General features: G+C 40.4%; 1 protein-coding gene across 2 annotated transcripts in view; it reads right to left on the bottom strand.

The window, feature by feature from the left end:
- Positions 1-14472, bottom strand: part of ZEB1 (zinc finger E-box binding homeobox 1) — a 195329-nt gene that overhangs the window by 80696 nt on the left and 100161 nt on the right. For both annotated transcript variants that reach the window (XM_081230059.1, XM_081230060.1), the window contains exon 2: positions 644-844. In XM_081230059.1, coding sequence (XP_081086185.1) covers positions 644-844 — 201 coding nt within the window. The remainder of the gene's footprint in view (positions 1-643; positions 845-14472) is intronic.

Genomic DNA, 14472 nt, shown 5'->3' with positions numbered 1-14472 from the left:
TAAACACTAAAAATATTCCCATGATTTACCTGCATTTGTGATTTTTGCACACTGAATTATCTTATAATGTTACTATACCAAAATATACTTTGTTGGTTTCTAAGTAGATTCTTCATTTGAAGTCACAATATGAAATTAAAGATAGGTTCAATTATATCAACAGTATAGGGAAAGCTTGACTCTGGTTTTAGAAAACTACCAAAATTCAATATATTATATGGCTCAATATATTACATGCAAGTTATGGTCAAAATAACTTTCATCTCTCCTAATAAAATAGCAATGCATCATCAAGTTTAACACAATGAAGGTATTTTCAAATTGTCAATTAGGCCCATGCATTTCCTATTAATCCCACACTGACTTTAAAATGTACTTTTTGGTAAGTAGAAGGAGACGTTCTACTGATTAACAGCAAATAAATTACAGTTCATTTCAAACTTTTCATCCAATTTATTGTTTCAGTTAATATATTTTTTAAAAGAAGAGGGAAGAGATATGGGAACATATGTATATGTATAACTGACTTACTTTGTTATAAGGCAGAAACTAACACACCACTGTAAAGCAATTATACTCCAATAAAGATGGTAAAAAAAAAAAAATCCAGAGAATAGAACATTACCAGAAAACCTAAACTCACCGTCGTCTTCCCAGCAGCTCTTCACGCTCCCTTCTCTTGCGCTGCTCCCAGGTAAGACTGTCTGGTCTGTTGGCAGGCCATCTTCTGGCACGCCACCTTCGCCGTCTGCTGCATCCGTGATACTTTCTTCTTCCACAATGTGGAGTTTGTCTTCATCATCTGAATCTGAATTTGTTTCTACCACAGTATTATAGTTTGTAACTGTAATACAAACAAGAAACAAATGAAACCAATTAGTACAAAAGCTGGTTTTCACACCTTAGTACAAAGAAATTTTAAGAAGTACTTAAACCATTGGCATTCAATAATAGTTTTAGACTGTAAAATGTAAGCAACTAATTTATTTGATAACATGCACGCACACAGCACTTACTAGATACTAGGTGGACAAAAAGGCAAGTAACAGTAGCCATGCTTACCAAATGCTTAGCTATGCGCACGGGCGTTTTATGGAGAGTAACTCGCTGATTCTTACAACAACCTTTTAGCAGCCCTATGACCACAGGATCTACCTACCGCCTACTGCTTATATCCCTGTTCTGCAGAAGTGGAAACCGAGGCACAGGGAAGGTAAGTATCTTGTCCAAGACCACACATCTAGGAAGTGGCAGGGTGGGGATTTGAACCCTAGGAGTCTGGTTCCATATTCTGTGTCCTTAACCACTACATCAAACATCTTCTCCAATCGTAATGCGTTTATATGACATGACGCTGCTTATGAGGAACAAGGGCTTCAAATCTTTAAAGCATTACCATTTAAGAAAAGAGGTCATCTCTCCTAATAAAATAGCAATGCATCATCAAGTTTAACACAATGAGGGTATTTTCAAATTGTCAATTAGACCCATGCATTTCCTATTAATTCCACACTGACTTTAGAAAGAATCAACCAATTTAACCAAATTCCCACATAATTAAGACATGATTTAAGTAATGTTTATACGTAAGTCCGTCATTCTGAAGGAAAAAACACCCTGACATTCAGTTTTCAAACGGGCACCCTTTCCACATTTTTAATGAGCTTCAATAAACTTTAACACACCAGCATTATAAAGACATATAATAATTCTGAATAACTACAGCTCACAGAACCAAAACAAATTATATAGTAGTCAATATTTTTTCTTCAGAGTCCTTGTAATAGTCACTCTAATGTGATAAATTATTTAGAACCTCGTGGGGTATGGTCACTGGAATACCTCTTTTCAACAATTAGCCGGGTGATTCTTACTTGCTAAGATAAGTGTGAGAGGAAGGGAGAAAAAGAAAGCTTTGTTTACGTAGCTAAGCAACAATCACTTCCAGTTATTCTTTCCATTTCTTCCTTAAATTTTCCAAGCATTCTTGAAAGAAGATAATCACCTAACCGCTTAAACGACATGCATATATATATATACCCCTTCCCATACACACACACACACACCCAAGAACACAAAAGAAGAAACAGAATCAAAAGCATGGATGTGTATGTCAAGGCTAGAACTAATAACCACGTCTCTAAAACTGCTCTTACAGACCCTGGGAAAACCCCTCTGTCCAAGAGAGTACCGGAGTTACTCTTTTGCCCACACTGGGAATTCTTCCGTATCTGAAGAAAAGTGTCAAGTATTGTTGTGTCTGTAATACTTCAGTATGAATACAGTTTCCCAGATCTTGCCCCAAGAGCAAATAGTTTTCTCTCTAGTTTTAATGTAAAAGTAATACATGTAAAAAATTCAGACAACACAAAACATGTAAAATTAGTAAAATCCCCCTCTCCCAATTTTTCCTTCCTCAACTCACTCTTTCACGGTAACAGTAACAGCAAGGTTTATTAATTAATTTATGCACTAGGCAGGCATGATACTAAGCACTTTATATTTATATACCTTATCCTATTTAATTGTAACACAGACCTCACCTTATACACATACATATCATGTATTTAATATCAATCCTATATATAAGTGTATGTGTGCATACTTAAAATACACACATATGGGATCACATTATACTGTTCTGCCACTTAGTTTTTTGCCACTTAATTACATATCCTGGAAACTTTTCTATGTGAGCATCTGTGGAGCTTTCCCATTTTCCTCTGGATGGGTACAGAGCATTTCACTGTAACAGATATAACCTAACCAATCACCTGTGGACAAAATTTAGTTTGTTTCCAGTGTGTAAGCATTGTCAACAACATCATAATAAATTTTCTTGTAAATATATCTTTGGACATTCCTTTTGTCAGATACATTAGTAGGGGTGGAATTGCTGAGTCAAAGGAAGACTTATTAAGTAAATATGGAAACACAGGGAATTCCTTACACTCTAGCCACACCAGGAGCAATGTAAATTGTGAAACTGTGTGTGTGGGTAAAGAGCGTGATTCTCAAAGGACAGTCTGCAGTTGGAAAAGGGTTTCCCAGTGAACCTTTAACTGACAGTAAGATACAAGTGTGTGTGTATTTGAATGAGGGATCTTACTGGCAAATGATGCACAGTGCTATCAGCTTTATTTTTACTGTCAAGGGCTCCTTAGTAGTAGCCTACTGAATGACTTACTAAAGTCACTGAAAGTTGGGACAGTATATAAAGGCATTTCTATGCCACAAGCCAAACTTAGAACACAGCTAGTGTTTCCTCAGGGTTAATCGATTCTGTACTCCACTAGACCTGGACGCCACGGAAGGTCTGGCTCACTGCAAAGCTCTCATCGCGCTTGGACATTCACAGACAGCTGAAATTCCTACCGTTTTCTGAAGGGAGGTTTCGGTGCTTCTTCAGCGTCTTGAGTTGAGCATGGGTTTACATTGGTGCTATTCTTGCCTTTTAATGAAGTACACTCCAGCTTAGCTTTATCATTATCAATTTTGTTACCTGTAGGTTTTTTTTGTTAACCCTAGATATTTACATGCACACTTAAGAGTATTCTAGGCTTGAAAATTTTCCAAAACTTGGGCTTTAAGACATGTAGGCATTATGGTTCAAATATTTACTTATGGTTCAAATATTTACTTGCATGCTTCATAGTTTTCATTGAGTTCTTTTTACTCTTAGCTGTTTTACTCTGTCTGAGTCAACTGTAGCCTGAAGTCCTCTGAGAACACCTGCCACTGTCTAGGACTCTAGCAAAACTCCTTCCTGTCCCCCAGTGCACGCTGCCATTGTGGTATGGAAGATTATAAGCCAAATAACCAAAACACAGAGACGGCATATATTTTACTATTATCCTGTGAATTTTCCTAAAGCATGTTTTGAATAAGTGGTATAAAACTTGAAAAATCCAGAAGAGCAATACACTTTGCTGGCTAAGATGGAAAAAAAGACCAATAACTATTTTCCAAGACTTCACACTGTCTTCTGCTTCAAAGTCACTTAGTGGAGAGAAAAAGTAGTGCAAATCACTTACATTAATTATCGTAACTCAGATAACAGGCAAGCCTTCCTGTTTGTCTGGATCTATCCTTTTGTGGATCTACAGAGCTAATCTCAAAAGTACAGCCCCAGCACTAAAAAGCATAGAGAATAATACAGGACCTTTATAAATTCTGATAGCCAATGACAGCGTCAGTGATCTCAACTGTGCCCATCTATCTCTACACTGTTGCACCCTTTGGCTAAAAAAATAACATAGTTTATCTAAAGAGAGGAATATTATTAACCATCACAGGTGATCATCACCTCTTGCTTCTGAGTTTTCATTGAAATAATAACATTTTAAGAAAGAAAAGACAAACAGAAAAGGTAAACAGCTTTTTAAAATCTTTAAATATAATTTATAATACACAGTACGAATTTAAATTTCAATAAAAATAGTAACATTTTCAATGCATTCTAGAATGGGATAAGGACACGCTGGCTCTCAGTGATGATTCCTGTTCGTGGCATTTGCTACCATCAATGCCAGGTTTAACAGCGTCTCCTGCACAAGGCGGCTGGGAGGAGCTACTGACTTAGAAACGCGCTGTGCTTATTAGAGCAGCACCTCGCAGGCAGTAAAGACTGCAGAAGTGCCTGCTGTTACCATCAGCAGCAGCAACATCTCAATGAAGCTTACAATTCCTAACAAGTAGGTACTATTATAGTTTTTATAGACAAAAAAAGTAGCTGAGTAACGTGTCTGAGGTTATGTAGCTACTAAGTTGAAAAGCTGGACTACAAACCTGGTCTGCCTGATTCCACAACCCATATACTTTTACTGCTATATATAAAGCCTGCTGACAGAAGATGGTTGCACTAATGATAAATATTTTTAAACTTGTATTTTTGTGTCTAGCCTATCCTGGGGCCCTGTAATCTCATACTTAACAATTCGGCACTAAAAACATTTGCAAATGACTAAAGAATTTTAACCATCAGAATCTCAAAATAATATAACAAACAGTATACCATGGGGTAATATCATCATTATAATCAATAAACTTTAAAAGACTAGCACATAGCATATTATTTTTAGTATTGATTGCATGTAGCACCACATCAACTGCGCTAAACTCCTATGTATCCGTTTCTTAAGTAAAGTACAATAATAAAAGAACTAGCTAAATTAGATGAAGACAGTTCAAGAAGAGAGCAATACAATCTCAACTTCCATCACGAAGATATCTGAAGGCTTTACAAATCGAAACCCCACCAGACACTGTCTACAGTTGCTCTGAACAGCAGATTAGGTTCCTGCACGTAAGCGGGAGACTAGGGGCGGGTAGGGGAGTGGGCGGTGGTCAGGTCTGACTCACAGGTTTTCGGTTCCTGTCCAGTGACAGCGGTGGCATGTGTCGGTTAAAGCCACAGGTAAGGCCACGTTTCGACATATTTTCAGATGTACAAAGGCGTTTCTCCTTCCAGAGGAGGGGTACATCATGCTTAATTACGTCCCACTCATGCCTACCTAACCCCCAAACACACACTCACCCGCATGGCAGAAAAGAAAGATAGAAATCTCTCTTAGGAAAAGACCTAAGACTGGTCCTTAAAAACTAACAGACTCCTTCTAACAAACTCTTCCATATGCATCAGTCTAACCTACTGGCATAATTTAAGAAAGACCTAGAAAAAGAGGGACACTGCAAGTCTGCTCAAGATTATAGTTGGACTGAGCAGAATATCTTACACGTGTCTGCACTAGGCTGAGAACAACGTGACTCAGGCACGAGCGCATGAAACGTGGAGAGAAAGGCGGAGACCAGCACCGGTGCTTCCATTACCCCTCGACATCAGTGGGACGGAAATGATGTCATGTCATGTAGTTTTCTGGTCCTGAGCAGAGTCCCTGGCACACTCACTGCCTTCCACACGGTAGGTACAGAATTATTTGCTGAACTGAATCTGAGGCCACACTTCTTTTTTTCTCAGTGAAGTCAGTGAGTATATTTAAGTGTTAATGATAATTCAGGAAAATGAAGACAAAGCTGCAGTGATAACCATGTAAAGAAACTTAAAATTAACACATGAAATAGAAAGAAGAGGTTATTTGACAACTCATAAGTTTATAGAAAACTTCTGCAAATATTACTCCAAGAGAGAGGAGCTCACGCTGTCCATAAACACTTCGCTCAGTCTACACTGTCAGTATTTGTTAATCTGGCTTTTGACCTGATTTAAAGATAATATTAACTTACTATCTATTATTTAGTGCATAAGGTTATGATATAATATGCATATTTAATATAACATACAAGTAATCTAGTAAATAATGTACAATGTGTATATTATCTAATTTTATATTTAAGTCCCTTAAAAAGAGGCATCACAGTGACTGTAGAGTGCTCCAAGCCCTATGAACATGTGAGGTTTTAACAAACACTAATGGTTCAGCCAATTTTGCGGGAAGTTATTTCAATTCCTCTCTAGGTAAAATCTTTCTTAACTTAGGGTACCTAATGAACAATAATCATAGACTCTTTTTACATTTTCAAATTAATTTGAAAAACATAACTTCAGTGAAAGTCAATGATTCTGAAGTTTACCCCTGCAAAAGGGCTGGTGGTTTTCAATGCCTCCAGATACCAGCTATTAATAGACTGAAAGCTGACTTGTTTTCTCCCCTCTCTCATCACACAAAACGTACTAGGTTTCCATGGGATCCGTCTTTGGTCCTCTCTCGGTCCTTACTCTGGCCCTTCCCCCATTCTCCACGGGTCCGCTGTCTATGGCCCCCACCAGGAGCTATCCCAAGTGACCTTCCCCTTGGTCTGCCATATCAAAACTCCCACTCATCCAGGGAGCTTATTTCTGCCAGTGTTAGTACAATTCACAAAAAGGTTGGTGGAACAGTTAAACAGCAAAGTTCTCAGCAGATTAAACTAAATTCAGTCTCACGAACAGGTGAGGAAAATATATGGACTAAAATAACTCACACTAAATTATTAATAACTAATATTTCTTTCATAGGTTAATTCTACATTTATAAAAGGATGCTTTTTAATTTATGTTACTTGTTACTTCTGGAATACAGGCAGTATGACAAAATGCAAGGAAAGTGTGAAAAAGAAATTAAAAATATAAACATGGAAATTATTGAGTCAAAAAGTAGAGAAGCCATATAATTGATAAGTCAATCCAAAAGCCAGATCTTTGAAGTATCAGTAAAATAGACAAGTCACTAGCCCACTTAACACTAGAAAAAAATTGAGAGGCACAAATATTCGATATTAAAATGCAAATAGACAAGTAACTCCAACTAAAAGTAATTTAAGCTACTTACTTTATAAATATTTTGCACAAATCTAAGCAGGTAAATTTGTAAACATGGATGAAATAACTTTTCTGGACACTGTAAATGATTATAGCTACATTTGATAGAATTTATAAAATTATGGAAGAGAGAGCAATGGTAGACAGACCATAGAATAAATGTAGGAAGCTATCAAAGAGTTAACCAAAAAGTGCCAGATGTTTTCCCAGGTGAACTTCAGATCTTCAAAGGACTGATAATTCTGTTGCCTTTTAAAAAGAGAGAGGAAAATGCAGAGTCCAAATTCTTTCTATGAAGCCAGCATAGTAACAGTCAACTAGGATCTGAGGAACAGGGACTTCCCTGGTGGCACAGTGGTTAAGAATCCGCCTGCCAATGCAGGGGACACGGGTTCGAGCCCTGGTTTGGGAAGATCCCACATGCCGCGGAGCAACCAAGCCCTGTGCCACAACTACTGAGCCTGAGCTCTAGAGCCCGTGAGCCACAACTCCTGAAGCCCGTGCACCTAGAGCCTGTTGCACCCTATGCAACAAGAGAAGCCACTGCAATGAGAAGCCTGTGCACCTCAACAGAGTAGCCCCCGCTTGCCACAACTAGAGAAAGCCCGTGCGCAGCAACAAAGACCCAATGCAGCAATCAATCAATCAATGTCTGAGGAAGAGTACACACATGCCCACTCATAAAATCAGTCTCACACACACTCATAAGATCAGTCTCACTGGTAATCACTGATGTAAAAACTCCAAATAAAATATACTCAACATTAAGAAATATATGAGGGCTTCCCTGGTGGCGCAGTGGTTGAGAGTCCACCTGCCGACGCAGGGGAAACGGGTTCGTGCCCCGGTCTGGGAAGATCCCACATGCCGCGGAGCGGCTGGGCCTGTGAGCCATGGCCGCTGGGCCTGTGCGTCCGGAGCCTGTGCTCCCCAGCGGGAGAGGTCACAACAGTGAGAGGCCCATGTACCGCAAAAAAAAAAAAGAAAAAAATATATCTGCAATACATGTTATCAAAGGCTGATACACACCTTTAATGCTCCTGCCTTTCTCCGACTTCAAAGCCCCTATTCTGATTAAATCTCACGTTTCCAGACTATACCTCAGTCCCTGTTCCCTGCAAAGCCTCCTGAAAACACTGCCTACACTTGCCTCCAACGTTTCTTCCGATTTGCTCTTATCTTGTGACTGTGAAGGATGTTTACATTGCTAAATCCAACGACAGTCATCAGGCCTCATGTTACACGACCTACTAGCAGCATCTGACATAATCTCTCACTCTCTCCTTGTCAAAGCCCTCTCTTCTTTCGACTCTCCTGGTTTTCCTCCGAACCCCTTGCTCCTTTTCTGTTTCTTTCCTCCACCTCCGGGCCTCCATCTGTCTCACGGCCCTAAACCTGCTTCATATCCGAGTCCCGTCTCTCCTCCGAGCTCCGGACCTAGGCGTCCACTGCCTACTTGACGCCTCCACCTGGATGACCAAGGTGCAAACGTGCCGTGTCCCAAAGCCGACCCCTGGGCCTCTCCCAGTCCCCTCACTTCAGTAAATGGCAATTCTGTTCTTCCAGTTGCTCAGGCCAAAAATCGTGGTGTCAGTTTTGACTCCCTACTTCCTCTTATATTCCACGTCTAACCTGGAGGGGAAGTATCTTAAAACCCATTTGGCATCTGACCAGTTTCTGCCCCCCCCGACCCCCAAATATCGTTAACGGGCTCCTCTCAGGCCTTCTTACTGCTTCCTTTGCTTCCCTACGGTCAGTTCTCAGGACAGCAGCCAAGCAACCCTTCCACCGCATCAGGGGGACCCTGTCACCCTTCTCCCAACCCAGCCAGTGTGTTCCCACCTCATCCACTGCAATCCAAAGGCCCTTCAGGAGCGGTGCCCTCCGCTGCCGCCGCCTGGACTCCATGTGCGCCCTTACGCCCGCTCCCTGCCCTCCGGATGCACTGGTCAAGGCTTCTGCAGACTGCCCTAATTACAGTTACAGACCTCCTCCACCACGATAGTACACCCCGCTCCTGCGACTTCTTTCTTTTTAAAGTACTTACTGCCAACTGCCGTAATATTTTACTATTTTTTAATTGTCTCCTCTCACTAGAATGTAAAATACATGTGGGCAAGATTTTTTGTTTTGTTCACTGCTGTGCCCCCATGCATGTACCGTACTGCCCATCAGTACTAACTGTTCATTAACTCACGGTATACGCAAGGGTTGAGGAAACAAATACACGCTTTCATGTTGTTGTGTCAATTTGGCAGTGTTTTCCAAAATTTAAAATGTTTACCTGCTGATCCAGCAGTTTCTTGGAATTTACCCTTTAAATGAACTTACACAGGTGTGCAAATACGTATACATGTGTTTCTCTGCAAACTTGTTTTTAATTACAAAAAACCTAAATAGCCCCCCAAGGTATATCTGTTTGGACTAATACAGAGGGGTCCTCCAAAATAGTCTGATCCCATTCTTGTAGAAAATAAAGACAGAGTACATATACATGCACCTAAATAATGCATGATACTGTCTAGAAGGACATACAAATGAAGAAATGGAGTAAGAAAGAGTGACCTGTTTTTTTTCTATTTTATTCCTTCTATAAGACTGTTTAAATATTTGTATTACTTAAACTTTTTTTTTTTTTTTTGGCTGTGTTGGGTCTTTGTTGCTGCACGCGGGCTTTCTCTAGTTGCGGCGAGCAGGGGCTACTCTTTGTTGCGGTGCGCGGGCTTCTCACTGCGGTGGCTTCTATTGTTGTGGAGCATGGGCTTCAGTAATTGTGGCATGAGGGCTCAGTAGTTGTGGCGCATGGACTCAGTTGCTCCACGGCATGTGGGATCTTCCTGGACCAGGGCTCGAACCCATGTCCCCTGCATTGGCAGGCGGATTCTTAACCACTGCACCACCAGGGAAGCCCTACTTAAACTTTTTTAAAAGATAAGTTTTAAATGTGCAGGGAGAAAGTCTGACATAATATCAGCATACTGTTGCTAGTGGTGAACATCAGAAAACTGAACTGGGATCAGGGGAAACATTTTCTTAATATTTTTGTTACTTGAATTTTAATAACAGTAGATAGGAGGGTATGATTAGAAACAACATGAAGTGAAATCTTAAAAATAAAGGTTAAAAATAACATTTAGGAAGAAAATAAATAATAAGTTGTAAATATACGTCCTGTAGATTTTGAAATAAAACAACTTAAGTTCTTATTAGAAAATAACAGCTCTATTTGTCTCACATGTGAAAGACGGCTGTCTGTTTTATAGTATGAATAACATTCACCTTTTCTATCCATAGGTACCTAAAAGTGTGACATCACGCAAAATGAAAAAGGAAAGTGACACTTGCAGAGAGACCTAAGTGACCACCCAGGCCTGTGCCTCCTGCCCTGCCCGCCGGTGCCGAGGGCAGCTGCTCTCGTACTCCGCAGGCGCCCAGGGAGGCCTGTGGAGAGCACTTGCTTCTCCTTGTTGAAGGCAACTAATACTCCCAAAGCACAGGTTACAGCAACACACACACCCATCCACACAATCGTATGTTTAGTAGCTTCTACTGCAGGAGTTGGCATGATTCTAAGTTTTCCTCGATTTACAAAAAAGTTTTAAGACATATCTTGTCATTTACCAATCCCAGAAGGCACTTTTTCCCTGACTGGTTTTGAGACTCACCGATTTGTGGCTGAACTGGTTATGAAAAATAAGATGAAGGCAGAGGACAAGAATTTTATTCTAAATCTTTTCATGTGAGTTTTTCACGTTCCCTTCAACTAGTAATACAGTGTGTTTAACTGAAAACTCCTGGCCTTGTGCTGGACACCACTGCTCACAGCTGGAAAGGAAGTCAGGAGAAATGGAACGAAACAGATTGTAACCCCAAGGATGGGTGGTCCCTTACTTCCAGGGGGCGCAGCACACAGTAATCAAGCAGGGCTCAAGGCACCACTGGGGGACCTCGTCTTTGAAGCTTTCCTGAGGGCACTGCACGCACTCATTCCCCAAGTCTAGCCTCATAAAGGGGCTCTCTTCACTCCATTATGGACTCATCACAGAAGAACAAGGATCACAGCAGTAAGATCTGAACTGGAATTTAATCTTAATGAAGCATTAAAAACAATTTATAGGTAACTAGATATTAGTTTTACTGAGATCTTCTAAACATTACATGTTACAAGCTTGTGAGTTATCAAAGTAGAATGAAGACTTTAGTTCTGACCTAAGTGCTCCAGAAGGTGGGAGGATGAAGACATATGTGGTCTACAGTCTCTGCTTCCGAAATGCATGCAATACTTACAAAATATGAATGATACATGTTGAATATTATCATGCGAATGTGACAGTAAATAAATGCTAAGAGTGGTGTAGCAAATAAATACTATAGGATTCCATACCTCATTGTGTCTAATCTTTTATGCCTTGCTAATATGCTACAGAAATAAAATTTTGAATACTTTGGGTTTTTAATTTGAAATACGTTGTTGAGAAGTTAAATGTATTTGAATTTTGTACCAAAGAATTTCTAGTATTTTGTTGTACCTGATTTATCTGAGAAGCAGTTGGAATGGTAAACATCTTTGGACAGAACCTATTCAGAAAATAAACAATATCCAGTAAACAAGAAGATCATGTGAACTCACCACACCTAAGTTTTCATATAAACTTTATCTTAGCGAGTAAATGGCCTTAGTGGTGAAAGAAGTGGAGATTCTTGGAAAAACACACATAAATGGAAAATTTAATACCATATACAGAAACAGACAGAGAAAAGAGTATTTTAAAAGTATTTAAAAAGACATTATGACCTACTGAATTTCTACTGCTGGTGAAAAGGCAAGTTAAACCAATCAATGCCGCTTACATAGTTTTGCACCCTGCCCCAAGAAGTACTAAGTATTCAGTGTTTTATTTTTTTATTTTTTATTTACTTTTTTAACATCTTTACTGCAGTATAGTTGATTTACAATGGTGTGTTAGTTTCTGCTGTACAACAAAGTGAATCAGCTATATATATACATATGTCCCCATATCCCCTCCCTCTTGCGTCTCCCTCCCACCCTCCCTATCCCACCCCTCTAGGTGGTAACAAAGCATGGAGCTGATCTCCCTGTGCTACGTGGCTGCTTCCCACTAGCTAGGTATTTTACAGTGTTTTATAAGCACTGAATCAGTTAATCCTTACAAGAACCACATGATAAGCTACTAATATTCTTATTTTATAGATAAGGAAACTGAGACTTAGGTTATGGAACTGCCAAAGGAGACCAGTTACACTGGAGCCAGGACCCCAACCCAAGCCCACGTGGCTCCCAAGGTCCTGCCTGAGCCTACATCTACTGTGCCCTCCCCGGAGCAGAATGCCAGGGCCAGCAAACGAGCCACACACCCTCACAAACAAACCAGGAAAAGAGAGAGGGTCACGATGAATTACTAGACACTTCACTGACAAGCACTTAATCAAATCTTTCTGACCTCAGAATCTAAGAAAATAAAACTTAAAATATCCTTACTATTCGTCTTTACATCAGAATGACATTGGAAGACACAAATCTCAGTTCAGAGACTGTTTTATTCTCGATTTAAATTTCCATTGCATACACCATGAATTCCAAAACCCTATATGCAGCAAATAAGGGTCTCTAGACCGTGACCATTACAGCCTCAATCACCTCTTTATCTTTACCCCTACCATTCTGCCCGAGGTATTCTATTCCCCAGGCAACTCTGTATGTTCACGTTCCCCTTCGCCCCTTATCCTCTACAGCCGAATTCATACTCATCTTTCAGATCTCACATCCAAGCCATCAACAGGTCCTGCTGGTCATACCTCTCCGTGCCCTTCTCTGGATCCTGTAAGACCTACCTCACCGGTACCCCTGTCTGTATCTACCAGTGGCAGCTAGAATGATCTTTTTAAAACATAAAAGCGGAATATGCCACTCTCCTTCTTGAAATCTTTTAATGGCTCTGCAGTGTTCTGTCACGGCCTGCATGTTCTGCGAGTTCGGGCCCACACCTTCTTCTCCACTCTTACACATTCTCACTGGAGGATCTTGTTCTTGGCAGGTGTCCAGGCTTCCTGCACCCCCAGCCCTAGTCCCCGCCCTCCCCTCTGCCTGGAGTGATGCTCTGGTCCCAGCTCCGTCCTCACTGGCTCTTCTCTCCACGTCTCCACCCCAAGGTCACAGTGTCAAATGATCCTTCCACGGCCACTCAATCTAACCTGCTCCACCGGGATTCTCTCACAGCATCCAATCCGTCAATGTCTAAAGTGTTTAGTCACTTGTTAATTTTCTTTCCTTTATATTAGTTTTCTGTTGCTGCTGTAACAAATTACCACAAACTTAAGAGGTTTAAAATAACACACATTTGTTATTTTACAGTTCTGAGGTCAGAAGTCCAAGACAGGTCTCACTGGGCTAAAATTAGGGTGTTGGCAGAGCTGGGGTTTTTCTGGAGGCTCTGGGGGAGCCTGTTCTCTTGTGTCTTCCAACTTCTAGGGGCTTCCCGCACTGCCCGCAGGTGACCCCCTTCCCCCTTCACAGCCAGCAATGGCCAGCTGAGACTCTCTCACGTCACATCACTGACACCGACCCTCCTTTTGTCTCTCTCTCACCTCCACTTTTAAGGACGCTTACCACTGGACCCAACTGGATAACCCAAAATAATCTCCCTATTTTAAGGTCAGCTGATAAGCAACCTGAATTCTTTCTGCTACTTTAATTTTCCTTTGTTGTGTAATGTAACATACTCATAAATTCTACCTACTATACTTTCCCACTAAAAATGTAAGCTCCACGAGGGCAAAGACACTGTCTCGTTCACTCCAAGAGTTTAGTTCCAAGCATTACAGGGCCTATTGAAGGCACTTAAGAGATCTGTTGAATTAACTAAAATGCTACTGCTTTGGTGAAGTTCTTCTTGACTTTTCATGACTCGTTTTAATCTTTGTGCTCCTTTATAAAATTTTACATTCTCTGCAATAGTGTGCATATCCCATTATGTTTTCATTATGTTCACATGCTTATATTAGGTCTTTGGTCAAGTGTGAAGTATTCTGACAATATGTCAATAAAGGATTAAGTGCTGTGAAAGATGTCTACAATCAATGAATTTTAAAGTGAAAGAGACTTTAAAAGGTTTCAAAAAGTTTGTTGATCCTGT

The sequence above is a fragment of the Mesoplodon bidens genome, assembly GCF_964165515.1.
Source record: "Mesoplodon bidens genome assembly, chromosome: 3".
NCBI classification, from domain to species: domain Eukaryota; kingdom Metazoa; phylum Chordata; class Mammalia; order Artiodactyla; family Ziphiidae; genus Mesoplodon; species Mesoplodon bidens.
This window is presented reverse-complemented; position numbering and strand designations above follow the sequence as displayed.